Raw genomic sequence first — 17,168 nt, 5'->3', positions numbered from 1 at the left:
ATATTGACTACGTCCATTCTAGCTCGCTCATTGTCTTAATCGAAATTGCTGATTTCTCAACGTCCCCTTATGCCATAGTTTGTACATCTCAATTGTCAGTAGAAACCACATTTCTTTAAGCAAGTCACCCAAATCAGCTATGTTTTTTTTTAAAGGCAGTAAATTAAGCTGAATTAACTGTTTTGCTGCCAGACAAGGCTCCACTGATAGCCAGGTGTATTCACTCAATGGTGCTGAAAAGCAATCTCTGTGGTTGGGAAAGCTTTATTTAGGCCCTAACAGTTTGTGGGAACTGTTTGTCACTGTTCTGGTGCAATTAATGTATTGTTTAGTGTTGTGTTGTGTAGTGGCTTTGCTGGCAGGCATCTAAATATTGCAGCCTGCAGGTAGAAAATATCCTAATAAAAATAAATATGCTATAAATCACATTGGCTGCAACGAACTTGAAACATTATTTTGGGTCCAGCCAGAAGCTTGTGCTTGTGAACTTGCAACTTTGTATAAAATATTCTTGGCCCTCAGAGTTTCCGGACAGTGAGCTCGGGACAAACACAGCTGTAGGCTATTTGCACAAGGGATAAGAAGCAGTGCTTGACTTGGGCAGGTGCTCACCAGATCTGAGTACCTCATCTCAAATGTTCTACTGCTTGAGCTCTTGTTCCTCTTATAGAATGTTAGCTCAAAAGCATTGTGGAACTCCTGCAACTAAATATAAACCGTACCAGCACCCAAAATGAGTACCGGAACCTATTTATCAGTCAACTCAAGTCAAGCACTGATAAGAAGTGATCAGAGCATGACATTTTTCTCTTTCACACTGAGTGGTTATTGAAAGGGAGAGAGCTGGAAAGATTAATGATTAATCAAATACATTGAAGAACTATTGTAATTCTCAGTGGAGGTTAAAACGGACTTGTTTACTTGCTGTTTGAGGTGGAGAAAAAATTACTTTGACAAGCTCCACAGGTGGTGGTGTGTTAAGCCAATCAGAAATACTATCAGATCCTGTCGTGGTCATTTCCTGTATTACTAAACATTGAGAGAGCAAACCACACACAAGTCAGACGTATATCATAAAGTCCATCTTTAATTATATATGAGCTTCAGCATAGCCCTGTGACTCTCAGATCAATTCCGTATCTATAAATGAATTCTCTGAGACTGCTTACAAAACAGTTTAGTATCATTTATAGCCAAGACACACCCATCTCAACTCACATGACGAAACACAGATCTTAGGAACATTACTCAAAGAACCTTTTACTTGAAAGCGGTAGTTTATAACTACCTCTGTCGTTGGACAGAAAGAAAATCGGATCTTACATCAGTGCACATGAAAATGTATAGTCTACACAGCAAAAACTGTTATGAGCTTTTCTTGATAAAGAACATTGACACCCAGCCACCGATGCAGGTTTAACTGTTGATCTGATGAGATAAGCTGTGATGGAGTTGGGAACTTATCATCATAGTTCCTGGCTGATCTGAATCACTGTCTTGTCCATTGGCCATTTCAGGGCTAAAATTATGACTATTCACAGTTATGCTAACAGCTCTCCTCTCCTCGCTACTTCTCCCACAGCCTAAGTGATGGTCTGACTCATTCTGCTGCTGCCTGCCTCCTTATTGCACTCTCGCTCTCTCTAAATTACAGCGAAGTCCATGTTAGAAGAAATGGCAAACAAGACAAATAAATTAAATTAGAGATACTTTAATAGGAGCACCCCCCCCCATCTCTCTCTCCGTTTCCCTCCCACTCTCTATTCTCTCTCTTTCTCTCCCGTCACTCTACCCTCAAACTCCCCAACAACAGCTCTTTACAGCCACTCAAACAGAAACCAGTCTGAAGGACCCCTGTGCCCCCTCTCCCCCACACACACACACAAGGTAGATTCACACAGCAATTATCCACTTGCATAAGTCACATTGAATGGTTTCACTCCACAACCTTACTTTGCAATTATTTCTATATATAGCTTTGACATAATTGTCTCTTATGTACAGGAAGTGGTGACATCCATTGATGTCTGATGATCTACAGATATCATGTAGTACGTCCCTATTCTGACGAGCCGTTTGAATCTTTGCCCTCTCCGTACTACATTAGATGACTTCGCCAATATCATCCCCAGACATTAGAAAGCCTGCGTTGTTATTCAGAATCCGAATCATCATAATGTAACAACGTATTGTAAAATGGACTATTTATACAGTCCAAATGTCAGAGTTACAGAACAATAAGCCACTTCTACCTAGTGCACTGGTCCACTATATTGTAAACACATTTTTATTTGAACCTTTATTAAACTAGGCAAGTCAGTTAAGAACAAATTCCTATTTTCAATGATGGCTGAGGAACAGTGGGTTAACTGCCTTGTTCAGGGGCAGAAGACAGATTTTGTACCTTGTCCACTCGGGGATTCGATCTTGCAACCTTTCGGTTACTAGTCCAACGCTCTAACCACTAGGCTACACTGCCGCCCCTAGTCTCGCCCTCCTCTACTATCTATTAACTGTATTTCCCCTGCCTGACACTAATTTAAGGTTTTTGCTGCAATTGCTGCAATGTTTCCTTCTCTGACTCCTCGTTCTCTCCCCTCTTCCTTGTTCTCTCCTCCGTCACTGTCACTGCTGGCTGCTGCCCACTTTCAAACTAAAGGTCTTGTTCTCTCTCCCTTTCACTCTATTGCTCTACTTCTTGCCTCCCCAGGGGTCTGCCCTACCAGGCCTGCCGCTCTCTTTCATCCACTTCAGACTCTCATCTCCACTTCTTTGTTATCAAGCAAGCTCTCTGCATACTGTACCAAGCTTCTCTAGTACTACTACAGTACATCACGCTGGCGTCTGTCCTCCTGTCGCCCCCTGATAAAGCTCTTTAATTGGATTCTATGGCCTTGTCACTGGTCTCTGTGGATTACAATTGATTTAGACCAATGCTGACAAGTAATAAACTGAAATGCTTTATGTTGGCCTTCACATGTAAAATGTTCCCTTGGAATTTGAACCGGGTCTTGACCTGATAGATTCATTTGTGTTAATGCAACATGACATGAGGAAGACTTCAGTGAACTAGACTACATTTTCTACTAGTTTTCAACGTGTTGTGTACTGCAACTGCTAAGTAGTCCCATTATTGCTAGCAAGTGCCCCCAGTTAGCTGTGTAATTTTAGTTTAATTATTTCTTTCAGTTTGTGCATTTATTTTGCGTTCAGTCTAAAAAAAAACGCTGTGTAACATTAATTTAAACAGAAAAGGTGCCGTTCTGAACAACCAGTTGAAAAACGGGGAGGGGTTGGGGAACGCTGTCAGCATGTCCGCTGTCCTTTAAATACGTCACTGCTTCATGCCACACCCACCAAACGGAGCAAACACCCAAAGATTGTCTATTATGTTGACAAGATAGCAGTGGCGGTCAGTGTCTTATTTCTATTACAGCATATTGGATGACTGTCATTCATATTCCATTCACTCAGTTCAATGTAACAGTGATAGGTTTAGGCTACTACATGATACTCACATTTTCCCTATACCCATCATGAGGTTGCTACAACCTAGCCTGTGAATGAAAGCTTACAACGTAGGTGCACACTGGTCGAGAGACAAATTTGATGTGACAGACAGTGACACATGGACAGACAGTGACATTCAATACCGCCTTGCACACTCTTGCCTAGCTAATAGTGGGTGTAATCATTAGTCCAACAGTTGCAAACGAGAGTTTCTATTGAACAAATGCAGGTATGTTTATCCCCGTTTTGTTCTGTTTGTTTGTGTAAGAAATGAATGAATACACTCCTGATCACGCGTAAACACAGTTGCTGTGTAAGTCTATGGAAGGGGGTGAGAACCATGAGCCTCCTAGGTTTTATATTGAAGTCAATGTACTCAGAGGAGGACGGAAGCTAGCTGTCTTCCGGCTACACCATGGTGGTACCCTACAGAGTGCTGTTGAGGCTACTGTAGACCTTTGCAAAATAGTGTGTTTTAATGAATGATTTGGTGACGTGATTATATTTAGTATAGTTTTATCTAAAAAGGTTAACTTAATGTTTTAACATTTACATTTTTATGAAATTCACTGAGGAGGTTGGTCCTCCCCTTCTTCCTCTGAGGAGCCTCCACTGCAATATAGTCAAGTGACCTCTCTAACAATGGAAATATATGTCTTCAAAGATGGAAGGCAGGTGGGAGGAGGTGAGATCAGATAGGAGGACCATTCTAGCCAATTAGAGGGCAGATACACGTGTGAACAAGACGTGAATAAACACAAGTTGCTTTACGAAAAAAAAAATAGCATCATTGAGTTTAATAGTAAAACAACGATGTAGCTATGTTTTACTCTCCCTAAAACGTGGCTACTTGTTGACAGGACCGTTACCCATTTGTTTAGACTCCACCTTGTTCACCAGTCATGTTACCTCATTAGGCGGCAGGTAGCCTAGTGGTTAGAGCGTTGGACTAGTAACCGAAAGGTTGCAAGATAGAATCCCCGAGCTGACAAGGTACAAATCTGTCGTTCTGCCCCTGAACAAGGCAGTTAACCCACTGTTCCTAGGCCCTCATTGAAAATAAGAATTTGTTCTTAACTGACTTGCCAAGTTAAATAAAGGTAGAATAAAAATTAGCGAGCTATAGCTAACAATCTGGGGCGCGTTCAGCAGGACGTAACGTTTTGGAACGTTCAGATATAAATGTGCTATGAAGAACAAACATGCCTTTGATATGATGAATAAGGAATAACGTTGGTTCTATTCAATATGTTTTTTTTTCTGCAACGTTCGAGAACGTTCTGCAACAGAACATGGCCCTGGTAACATTACCAGTAGTCTATACGCAAACATTTGGTGCCACAGAAAGAAAGGAAAGGGGATAGCAAACCATTTGTTGACTACATTCCCCGTAGGACACAATATCTGACTGGTAGTACCACAATCTCTTTTTTATTTGTTAATGTGGACCCAGTGACTCAGATTTAAGCTCTGGGACTTGGATTTCAGCCATAGGGACTCGTGACTCGACTTGTGACCCAACCATTGGGACTCTATTTGGAATCTAGGTTTAGTGACTCGACTCCAGCACTCACTGGGCGAAACAGTCATTAGTTCCCGTTCTACTTTTGGACACCAATGTGGCTGAGGCGTCTGTGGAACGTTGTTAACAAAGGCAATGACGTGATCGAGTGACGGAGGTGCATCCCCATACTACTTTGCGACACCATCTGGTGATTGTGGTACTCTTTCTCTCGCGCGCTCTCTCTCTCTCTCCCTCTCTCTCCCTCGCTGCGCTTGTGTGGGCCTGTTTGTTTTATGTGTAAAGTGCAATATCTATGTAGGCTGAATTTACATGGCCAGATAATTCTTATATATTCTATATTTGGCATATGTCTGCTGTTGGGAAAAGAATAAGACATTATGTTGAAAAATATGTTGTTAGGACAAGGCTATTATGTATGTATGTGCACATGGAAGTCAGTGATTTATGTTTACTATACAGTGCGTTCAGAAAGTATTCAGACCCCTTGACTTTTTCCACATTTTGTTACGTTGCAGCCTAATTCTAAAATAGATTAAATACAATTAAAAAGCCTCATCGATCTACACACAATACCCCATAATGACAAATCTAAAACAGGTTTAGACATTTTTGCATATGTATGAAAAACTGAAATAGCTTATTTACATAAGTCTTCATACCTTTTGCTATGAGACTCGAAATTGAGCTCAGGTGCATCCTGTTTCCATTGATCATCCGTGAGATGTTTCTACAACTTGATTGGAGTCCACCTGTAGTAACTTAAATTGATTGGACATTCATTTCTGCAGCATTGAAGGTCCCAAGAACACAGTGGCCTCCATCATGCTGTGGGGATGTTTTTCAGTAGCAGGGACTAGGAGACTAGTCAGGATGGAGGGTAAGATGAATGGAGCAAAGTGCAGAGAGATCCTTGATGAAAACCTGCTCCAGAATGCTCAGGACCTCAGACTGGGGTGAAAGTTCACCTTCCAACAGGACAACGACCTTAAGCACACAGACAAGACAACACAGGAGTGACTTCGGGACAAGTCTCAATGTCCTCGAGTGGCCCAGCCAGAGCCCAGACTTGAACCCAATGGAACATCTCTGGAGAGACCTGAAAATAGCTGTGCAGCGACGGTCCCCATCCAACCTGACAGAACTTGAGAGGATCTGCAGAGAAGAATGGGAGAAACTCCCCAAATACAGTATCGTCATACCCTAGAAGACTCAAAGCTTTCAAAAGGTGCTTCAACAAAGTACTGAGTAAAGGGTTTTAATATTTATGTAAATGTGATGTTTTTTTTAATTTTATACATTTGCTAAAATGTCAAAACCCCAGTTTTTTCTTTGTCATTATGGGGTACTGTGTGTAGATTGATGAGGAAAACAAAAAACGATTGAATCAATTTTAGATAAGGCTGTAATGTAACAAAATGTGGGAAAAGACCAGGGGTCTGAATACTTTGAGTGCACTGTAGGTTCATGAGGCAATACAAATGTGATGTGACTAAAAAGAAAGAGCATTTAGTTGACCTAAATGGCCCACTGTTTTCATTTTGACAATACCTTGACTAAACCATTATTCAAATGACAAAAATGTGACTAAGACTTCATGATATTTTAGTCAAAATGACTAAGACTAGACTAAATCTGAAAAAAGAGCCAAAATTAACACTGGAGGACAGTAGCAGTTGACTGTGGTTTGTAAAAAAGTATGATTTCCCATTGTAACCAATTCAGTTGCAGTAATTCCGTTACTGAACTTTTGGTAATGTCATTACCAATTTGGTTTTAATCACTTAATAATACATAAACAAAATTGATATCAGTAAAATCACACATCTACAATTACTTGTTACTTCTGTGAACTTTCATTATCCTCCTCATGAGGGAGAGAAATTAGAAAATATCTTAAAGATATGTGGGAATTACAAGGCACAGGTAGGTTTGCAAAGCGATCTGTGATTTACCAAGGTTACTGTAATCTTCAGTCATTTGGGTAATTAAAATAAAATCTATGGCAATTTAGCATAACATTGGTAATGTTATACTTGAATGACTTTTTAAAAAATGTATTCATATCATTTTTTCATATATCATCATTTTTTATACAGTTGAAGTCGGATGTTTACATACACATAGGTTGGAGTCATTAAAACTCATTTTTCAACCACTCCACAAATTTCTTGTTAACAAACTATAGTTTTGGCAAGTCAGTTAGGACATCTACTTTGTGCATGACACAAGTAATTCTTCCAACAAAAATAGAACTGTTTGGCTGTAATGACCATTGTTATGTTTGGAGGAAAAAGGGGAGGCTTGCAAGCCAAAGAACATGATCCCAACCATGATGCACAGGGGTGGCAGCATCATGTTTTGGGGGTGCTTTGCTGCAGGAGGGACTGCTGCACTTAACAAAATAGATGGCATCATGAGGAAAGCAAAGTATGTGGATATATTGAAGCAACATCTCAAGACATCCATCAGGAAGTTAAAGCTTGGTCACAAGTGGGTCTTCCAAATGAACAATGACTCCAGCATACTTCCAAAGTTGTGGCAAAATGGCTTAAGGACAACAACGTCAAGGTATTGGAGTGGCCATCACTTTGTCCTGACTTCAATCCTATAGGAAATGTGTGGGCAGAACTGAAAAGGTGTGTGTGAGCAATGAGGCCTACAAACCTGACTTTTGGGTAATTGTCCTGTTGATAAACAAATGATAGTCCCACTAAGCGCAATCCAGATGAGATGGAATATCACTGCAGAATGCTGTCGTAGCCATGCTGGTTAAGTGTGCCTTGAATTCGAAAATAAATCACTGACAGTGTCATCACACCTCCTCCTCCATGCTTCACGGTGGGAACCACACTTGCGGAGATCGTCCGTTCACCTACTTTGCATCTCACAAAGACACGGCGGTTGGAACCAAACATCTCAAATTTGGACTCATCAGACCAATGGTCAGATTTCCACCAGTCTAATGTCCATTGCTAGTGTTTCTTGGCCCAAGAAGTCTTATTGGTGGCCCTTAGTAGTGGTTTCTTTGCAGCAATCCGACAATGAAGGCCTGATTCACTCAGTCTCCTCTGAACAGTTGATGTTGATGTGCCTGTTCATTTCTGAGGCTGGTAAATGAACTTATCCTCTGCAGCATAGGTAACTCTGGGTCTTCCTTTCCTGTGGCGGTCCTCATGAGAACCAGTTTCATCGTAGCGCTTGGTGGTTTTTGCGACTGCACTTGAAGAAACTTTCCAAGTTGTTGAAATATTCTGGATTGACTGACCTTCATGTCTTAAAGTAATGATGGACTGTCGTTTCTCTTTGCTTATTTGAGCTGTTCTTGCCATAATATGCATTTGGTCTTTTACAAAATAGGGCTATCTTCTGTATACCACAACTACCTTGTCACAACACAACTGATTGGTTCATACACATTTAAAAGGAAAGAAATTCCACAAATGAACTTTTAACAAGGCACACCTGTTAATTGAAATGCATTCCAGGTGACTACCTCATGAAACTGGTTGAGAGAATGCCAAGAGTGTGCAAAACTGTCATAAAGGTAAAGGGTGGCTACTTTGAAGAATCTCAAATATAACATATTTTGATTTGTTTAACACTTTTCTGGCTACTACAGGATTCCATATGTGTTATTTCATAGTTTTGTTTTCTTCACTATTCTACAATGTAGAAAATAGTAAAACATTAAGAAAAACCCTTGAATGAGTAGGTGTGTCAAAACATTTGACAGGTACTGTATATACAGTGCCTTGCGAAAGTATTCGGCCCTGTTTTCTTTGCGACCTTTTGCCACATTTCAGGCTTCAAACATAAAGATGTATTTTTTTGTGAAGAATCAACAACAAGTGGGACACAATCTTGAAGTGGAACGACATTTATTGGATATTTCTTTTTTAACAAATCAAAAACTGAAAAATTGGGCGTGCAAAATTATTCAGCACCCTGAAGTTAATACTTTGTAGCGCCACCTTTTGCTGCGATTACAGCTGTAAGTCGCTTAGGGTATGTCAGTTTTGCACATCGAGAGACTGACATTTTTTCCCATTCCTCCTTGCAAAACAGCTCGAGTGAGCTGTTTTGCTCGAGTGCTCAGTGCTCAGTTCGAGTGCTCAGTGAGGTTGGATGGAGAGCATTTGTGAACAGCAGTTTTCAGTTCTTTCCACAGAATCTCGATTGGATTCAGGTCTGGACTTTGACTTGGCCATTCTAACACCTGGATATGTTTATTTTTGAACCATTCCATTGTAGATTTTGCTTTATGTTTTGGATCATTGTCTTGTTGGAAGACAAATCTCCGTCCCAGTCTCAGGTCTTTTGCAGACTCCATCAGGTTTTCTTCCAGAATGGTCCTGTATTTGGCTCCATCCATCTTCCCATCAATTTTAACCATCTTCGCTGTCCCTGCTGAAGAAAAGCAGGCCCAAACCATGATGCTGCCACCACCATGTTTGACAGTGGAGATGGTGTGTTCAGGGTGATGAGCTGTGTTGCTTTTACGCCAAACATAACATTTTGCATTGTTGCCAAAAAGTTCCATTTTGGTTTCATCTGACCAGAGCACCTTCTTCCACATGTTTGGTGTGTCTCCCAGGTGGCTTGTGGCAAACTTTAAACAACACTTTTTATGGATATCTTTAAAAAATGGCTTTTTTCTTGCCACTCTTCCATAAAGGCCAGATTTGTGCAATATACGACTGATTGTTGTCCTATGGACAGAGTGTCCCACCTCAGCTGTAGATCTCTGCAGTTCATCCAGAGTGATCATGGGCCTCTTGGCTGCATCTCTGATCAGTCTTCTCCTTGTATGAGCTGAAAGTTTAGAGGGACGGCCAGGTCTTGGTAGATTTGCAGTGGTCTGATACTTCCATTTCAATATTATAGCTTGCACAGTGCTCCTTGGGATGTTTAAAGCTTGGGAAATCTTTTTGTATCCAAATCCGGCTTTAAACTTCTTCACAACAGTATCTCGGACCTGCCTGGTGTGTTCCTTGTTCTTCATGATGCTCTCTGCGCTTTTAACGGACCTCTGAGACTATCACAGTGCAGGTGCATTTATACGGAGACTTGATTACACACAGGTGGATTGTATTTATCATCATTAGTCATTTAGGTCAACATTGGATCATTCAGAGATCCTCACTGAACTTCTGGAGAGAGTTTGCTGCACTGAAAGTAAAGGGGCTGAATTATTTTGCACGCCCAATTTTTCAGTTTTTGATTTGTTAAAAAAGTTTGAAATATCCAATAAATGTCGTTCCACTTCATGATGGTGTCCCACTTGTTGTTGATTCTTGACAAAAAAATACAGTTTTATATCTTTATGTTTGAAGCCTGAAATGTGGCAAAAGGTCGCAAAGTTCAAGGGGGGCCGAATACTTTCGAAAGGCACTGTATTTTTATCATCTTATTCAATTATTTGACATATTTTACATGTCATAAGACCACACAGAGGGCCAGAGATAATTGCAGACACCTGTGATAATCTGAAGTACCCAAAATCCATGAAAGATGGCAACATTCTGGTAGTTTACTGGTAAACTTAGAACGTTTCCTGTAATATACCCTCCCTTTGCAAACCCAAGGCACAAGGCAATATTTCTTAAACTTACAGAAGGTAAACAATTTCTTCCAAACTAAATATGTGTTGATATTAGTTGGCAGGTGTCTTTACATCAACATGATTGTGTTTTGATGTATTTTCTTTTTTTTATGTATCAATTAATTTCCATGAAATATAGACTCTTAGCTTTCATTTGACACCCAATTTGATATGTTCCTATGAACTTCACATGTTGGTGCTCATGGGCCCTTTTCGATGGAAATGCCTAAACGTTATTGGCTGATTGCTCCCAACTCATAACAATCCTCACCCAGTTGACTACTTTAAAATGGTGGAAGCCATCCATGGCAATGTCAACGCTTAAAAAAAAATGTAAACCTTTATTTAACTAAGCAAGTCAGTTTAGAACAAATTCTTATTTACAGTGATGGCCTACACCAGCCAAACATGGATGACGCTGGGCTGATTGTGCACCACCCTATGGGTTGCAATACAGCCTAGATTTGAACCAGTGCGTTTGTAGTGATGCTTCTAGCACTGAGATGCCGTGCCTTAGACTGCTGCGCCACACAGGAGCCCAAGGGTTATATTCATAATGTGGTCCTCTATCTCTGTGACAACAGGCACAACTCATATATTAAGTTGTCCACTTATATCAGTGCATTTGTAACAACCTAACCAATACGCTACTTCTATTACATACAGCATATTAGATCCAATAAGCCTCACATAGCCAATTAGAAATTTAAAAAAATGTAAACCCAGTTTGACACTCATTGACCTTCATACAAAAATTCCTCACTTTGTGGGCTTATTTTCATGGACAGATATTGGGTGGCGTAAAACCTCTTGCTTTGCCTCTTCCTCTCTAACGTACCTTAACGTCTGTTTAAGAATATTTGGGGGAAACGTGTAGTTCAGTACAGACCGTCACGCAACTTAGCAAACATTTAATTGAACTGAACACACCCCTTGTGTTTGTCATGCGACTGTTGTGTTGCCGCTTTTCAGAGCTCCGCTCGCATATTCACAGTTGCTTCAGAAGAGCTCACCCTGTTTCCCCGTGGGTTTTGTCATTTTGGTTATGTTTTATCAGGTAAATTGACTGAGAACACATTCTCATTTTTAGCAACAACCTGGGGAATAGTTACAGGGGAGAGGAATGAGACAATTGTAAGCTGGGAATGATTAGGTGACCGTGATATTATGAGGGCCAGATTGGGAATTTAGCCAGGACACCAGGGTTAACACCCCTACTCTTACAATAAGTGCCATGGGATCTTTAGTGACCACAGAGAGGCCAGACACCATTTAACATCCCATCCGAAAGACAGCACCCTACACAGGGCAATGTCCCCAATCACTGCCCTGGAGCATTGGGATATTTTTGTAGACCAGAGGAAAGGGGGCCTCCTACTGGCCCTCCAACAGCACTTCCAGCAGCATCTGGTCTCCCATCCAGGACCAACCCTGCTTAGCTTTAGAAGCAAGCCAATGGTTTTGCCAATGGAGTCTCAAGGTATTTGCCATTTTTCTGTGAGCTTTGATGGGGAGAGTGTCCCTATGTGGATAGGCCAACTCTATGGGGTAGGCTGTATTTTGTCCTGACAATAGGGTAGTAGGGGGTAACTATCCCCCCCAGGAGCAATGTCTAATTTCTGACACTAAAAAGCAACGTTTGGGGAAAAAAGTGGGTATATGTGGATGAGGTTCATGCTGAGGCGTAAAACTATAAAGGGAAAAAAATGGCTACAGTTAACAGTTTTGTAGGTATTGTATGAAATCTTGTTTTTAGAAAAGGTTGCGTTTTTTTTAAAGTACTGGGGTAAATAGCTAAAAGGCTATAAAGTAACATTAACTCTAAAGCTATCAGTGACTAGTGGAAACATTTACAACTGATATTAAGTTATCTTTTTTTAATGTATTTTACATCAGATAATCTGGTAGTAAGGTTGCTAGCTAGCACTCCTAGCAGGTTATGGTAACTAGCTAGCTGGCTAGCATGTATTGCTAGTGAAGTTGCTAGCTAGCAAGTTAGCATAAACTAGCACTAACTGACAGGTAGAAACACATTCATAACCATAAAGGGGTAACTATCCCTGGGGGGGAGGGAGGTGCCCCCAACACACTCATCCAACATATTACTACTACTACTCCAAACTTAAGGCTTTCCTACTTGCATATATATGTGTTTTAATTATAGATATATCTTCATTGGAATGCATCTACAACTTTTTCAAAATGTCAAAAAATGTGATCAACTTACCACAAAATCGTTTTGTTGAAATATCTCCAACAGTTGTGATGACACAGAGGACATTTGTTGTGGAGCAAGAGCAGTGGCAGCCAGGGAAAGTGTTGTGGAAATCATTTGGTGCCTGTTTCTTATGCCATTAGGGTGAATCCGGATTTCTGGATTGAGTCCATTTAACATTTTAATTTCTTTGGATAAATTTGTTTTTGCTAATCTTTTGCTTGTTTTTGTAATTATTTGTTGCCTATTTTGCTGAATTTCTTATCTACCATAATCACAGCTACCATCATAACCATTACTCTGTGGATGAAACCGCACATTTTGCACTTTATCCTTTGCCTCCTGCCTGTCCTTAAGACCATAACACATGTTTTCAAGACAAACATCTATTACATTCTCTTCCTAGAGATATTGCATATCAGACTTTTTCTCTCCCTCTCTATCTTGCTCTCTCAGTCTCTCTCTCCCTTTCTGGGAATTACATAAGTCTCTGTGTGTGTGTGTGTGTGTGTGTGTGTGTGTGTGTGTGTGTGTGTGTGTGTGTGTGTGTGTGTGTGTGTGTGTGTGTGTGTGTGTGTGTGTGTGTGTGTGTGTGTGTGTGTGTGTGTGTGTGTGTGTGTGTGTGTGTGTGTGTGTGTGGGCTGTGTGGTGTTTTATGTAAGGGAGACCTGGAAGTAAGTATGGGTGACCCCTACACTGCCCTGCACACTCACTGGAGGTGGGAGGTTGTTTATGTTAGTTATAGAGAGCACAGGATGTGTGTGTATGTGTGTCACGTGTGTTTTCTATTACCATGTTAAATCAGTTTATAAAGACCAGAGAATGGAGTAGGTTCATGAGTTTTTCCAAGTCTGCTATTGTGGTTGGGAGAAACACCTGGCTCTGAATGAATAAAGATAGGTTATGATGATAAAGTGAAACACTTTTTTTTACCCCCTTTTTCGTGGTATCCAATTGGTAGTTACAGTCATGTCTCATCGCTGTACCTCCCTTACGGACTCGGGAGAGGCGAAGATCAAGAGCCGTGCGTCCTCCGAAACACAACCCAGCCAAGCCGCACTGCTTCTTGACACAACGCCCGCTTAATCCAGAAGCCAGCCGCACCACTGTGTCGGAGGAAACACCGTACACCTGGAGACCGTGTCAGCATGCATTGCTTCCGGCCAAACCCTCCCTTAACCCGGACGACGCTCGAACCCGGACGACGCTGGGCCAATTGTGCGCCACCCCATAAGTCTCCCAGTCGTGGCCGGCTGCGACAGAGCTGGACTCGAACCAGGATGTCTAGTGACACCGATAGCACTACGATGCAGTGCCTTAGACCACTGCGTCCCTCGGGAGGCAAAGTGACACCTTGATGAATTATACTACTGAGACTTGGAGTTCTCATTATACCTCTGGCTAATCATGGTGTTTATTGTCATTTGAGACTTGTTTCTCACTAGAGAACATTTCTTATTTCATAGAAAGGCGTTTAGACAACATTAACATTTGAACATTTGATCATTGTGTTATCTTCCTTGTTTCTAAGTGATTTCTCCTACTTGGCTGACTCCTATTCTGACGAATGTTATCATCATCAAGTCATCAAAGAAAACAATAACAAAAGACTCGTTCCTGTTCAGAATTGCAGCTCACCTGACTGTCTATACGAGGAAGGAGGGTGTTGTATTGTTGTTAACCAGTGGAGAGGAATTACCAGTACCGGTATAAATACACTTTGTTTGTTTTGTATGCAAGAGAAAAGTCACGATACTTTCTAGAAATATAAAAGAAGACTTCACCTTGCCAGTAGTTTCCCTGCACTCCGGATGTGTGTATTTGTGTGTGTGTGGTGTGTATCGCCTCGTGTTGGGAGAAGGGGGTGTTCTTACTGAGTGGGAATGCCTGGTAGGATGTGTAGGCCTCTGTAACCAAGGCAACCATCTGCTGCTATGCTCGCAACGCTCTCCGGCAGCCCACACAATGTCACCACTGTGACATCCAGCCTGCAGTTCTGAGAGAGAGGAAGAGAGAGGGGGGAAAACAAGAGAGACAAGAGAGATTGTGTGTCTGTGTCTGTGTGTTATACATTGACCCCTTCCTGTGTTCTATCTAGATGCAGGGGGATCTAGGGTCCCAGCGGAGTTTCAGTGTGTTGGACCGACTCCTCCACACACACCCCGTCTGGCTGCAGCTGTCCATCAATGCTGACTCCGCCCTCTATATCCTGCTCAGAGAACCTGTCGGGGTGAGGAGGGGAAAGCCAATCAGATCATTCCATCAATTAACTAAACCTGACTGCCAGGTGAACTGTATCTGTATAGTATAGCTTTCTAATAGAGTAGTGTACAAGACAGTCAGGAACTTACTGTACAGTTCCTCACCCCAAGTGTTCACAAAGAACCCTAATAAAACCCAACCTTAGCATACTCTTACTTACTTGTTATTGACAGTTCTTATTGAACAGTTCCATAAGTACTTGTTTAACAATGTTTGTCAATATTTATGGCTGGCCCCTGTGTGTAGACATTCCTGGTGCGTAAGTGCAGCTCCAGCCAGAGGAAGTTGTTGTGTGTCAGAGTGACCGCAGACCGAGCAGCATCCTCCATTAAGGAGTGTCTCATATGTGAGGAAGACTCCAGTGAGTACACATACATGTAGGCTACACCAACATTCTAAACTAACAATGAAACAGTTTCTCAACTCCAGTCCTCAAGAGCGCACATTTTTCTTGAACTAGGCAAGTCAGTTAAGAACAAATTCTTATTTAAGATGACGCTCTACCGGAGAACAGTTGGTTTACTTCCTTGTTCAGAGGCAGAACGACAGATTTTTTGCCTTGTCAGCTCAGGGATTCGATTCAGCAACCTTTAGGTTACTGGCCCAACGCTCTAACCGCTAGGCTACCTGAAGCTCTGGACAAACACCCCCGATTCAACTCATTGAGGGATTGATAAATAATTGACAAGTTGAATCAGGTGTGCTTGTCCAGGGCTAAAATTAAAATGTGTTCTGTTGGGGGTACTGGAGGACTGGAGTTGAGAAACACTGCTCAAAACTAACAATAAAACACTTGAACAGTTTCAGTCACACACAGTACTGCATGTGATCAACATCCACTGTGAATCAATGAAAGATCAGGCGCGGCTCCACGAGGGGACAAAAGGGGACTTAGCCCCCTCAATTGAAGCTTGTGCCACCTCAGTTGTAGTTTTATGCCCCTAAATAAACGATTGAGTGACAGGTTGGTGCAAAATCTGTATCAGCGCTGTATCAGGGCTATGAAAGGCCACTGGGTGGTTAGGTATTTCTCCTTTGGGTTTTCATAAAAAGCGGGGGGGAAACGCTGCTCATCTGTGGTAGGCTATGTGGAAAATGAGATACGCCTCCATCTGCAATATTTTATCCGGATTTAGAAGAACCCGGTCAAGTTTACAATTGAAGCTCCTTCACTCAACTCTGCCTCACCACTACAGAGTTAAGTTAGCTTCTTCGCTAGCTTTAAAAGGCATTTGTGTTATTACCCTAGAGCTCTAACCAGTTAATCTGCCACCGCCACGATGGATATCGGAAATCAAACCACCAAGGCGCCAAACCCAGCAGGGATGATGCTGCCGGGCACCGGCTATTTCACATGAAGAGCCCACGACCCCTTCCCCGACTGTTCCTGACTATCTTGGGACAGAGGAGCCAGCCCAGGTTAGCCTGGAATCCTACCCTAGCCGCAGGTTTTCTGCCCAAAAACGTTTATTTAATAGCAACTGGTTCATAGGAAGAGAGTGACTGGAGTCCTCGGTTACTGCAGATGCGGCATTTCGGTTTCCATGTCAAAAGGTCTGTGTTGGGTCCAATGCTAACGCAGACAAGGCCTTCACCCAAGGTGGATATTCTAACTGGAAGAACGCTATTGATGGTACCAAAGGATTCACTAGGAATCCTCCAGCAAGGAGCATTTCAAATGCACTGCACTGTGGTAAGGAACTAGTATTCAGATGCATTCACATAGGATAATTCACCTATTTCAAACAGCCTATATTCATTGCCCAACAGGCCTTTCTTCAGTGTGTAGGTCGCTGTCCATTGTGCTGATACAGCACAGCGGAGATGGGTTACAGATTTCACGCCAACCTGTCACTTCAAAAGCACTCACTGGTCTAGGAGTCTCAGCATTTTAGCTTTATGTTTATTATGGTATAGCGTGATATAAGCAGAATTCAATATAATTCCAATGCAGGAACTCCCAAAAATTGTGCCCCCTCACCGATTTCAACTGCCCCCTTATTCACTTTATCCTTTCCCTGGATCTGTGAAGGGTGCTGCCAAATGTTACAAAG

At 41.8% G+C, this 17,168-nt stretch overlaps 1 protein-coding gene across 3 annotated transcripts in view; it reads left to right on the top strand.

Annotated features, from left to right (window-relative positions):
• Positions 1 to 17,168, top strand: part of rin1b (Ras and Rab interactor 1b) — a 34,732-nt gene that overhangs the window by 6,064 nt on the left and 11,500 nt on the right. For 2 of the 3 annotated variants that reach the window (XM_052497373.1, XM_052497371.1), the window contains exons 2-3: positions 14,951 to 15,082; positions 15,361 to 15,475. In XM_052497373.1, the coding sequence (XP_052353333.1) occupies positions 14,951 to 15,082; positions 15,361 to 15,475 (247 nt within the window). Of the gene's footprint in view, positions 1 to 5,046; positions 5,190 to 14,950; positions 15,083 to 15,360; positions 15,476 to 17,168 lie in introns of those variants that run through there. The other variant, XM_052497372.1, reaches the window with a different exon arrangement.

The sequence above is a fragment of the Oncorhynchus keta genome, chromosome 35 (genome assembly GCF_023373465.1).
Source record: "Oncorhynchus keta strain PuntledgeMale-10-30-2019 chromosome 35, Oket_V2, whole genome shotgun sequence".
NCBI classification, from domain to species: domain Eukaryota; kingdom Metazoa; phylum Chordata; class Actinopteri; order Salmoniformes; family Salmonidae; genus Oncorhynchus; species Oncorhynchus keta.
The sequence above is the reverse complement of the archived record's forward strand: the minus strand, read 5'-3'. Positions and strand labels throughout refer to the sequence as shown.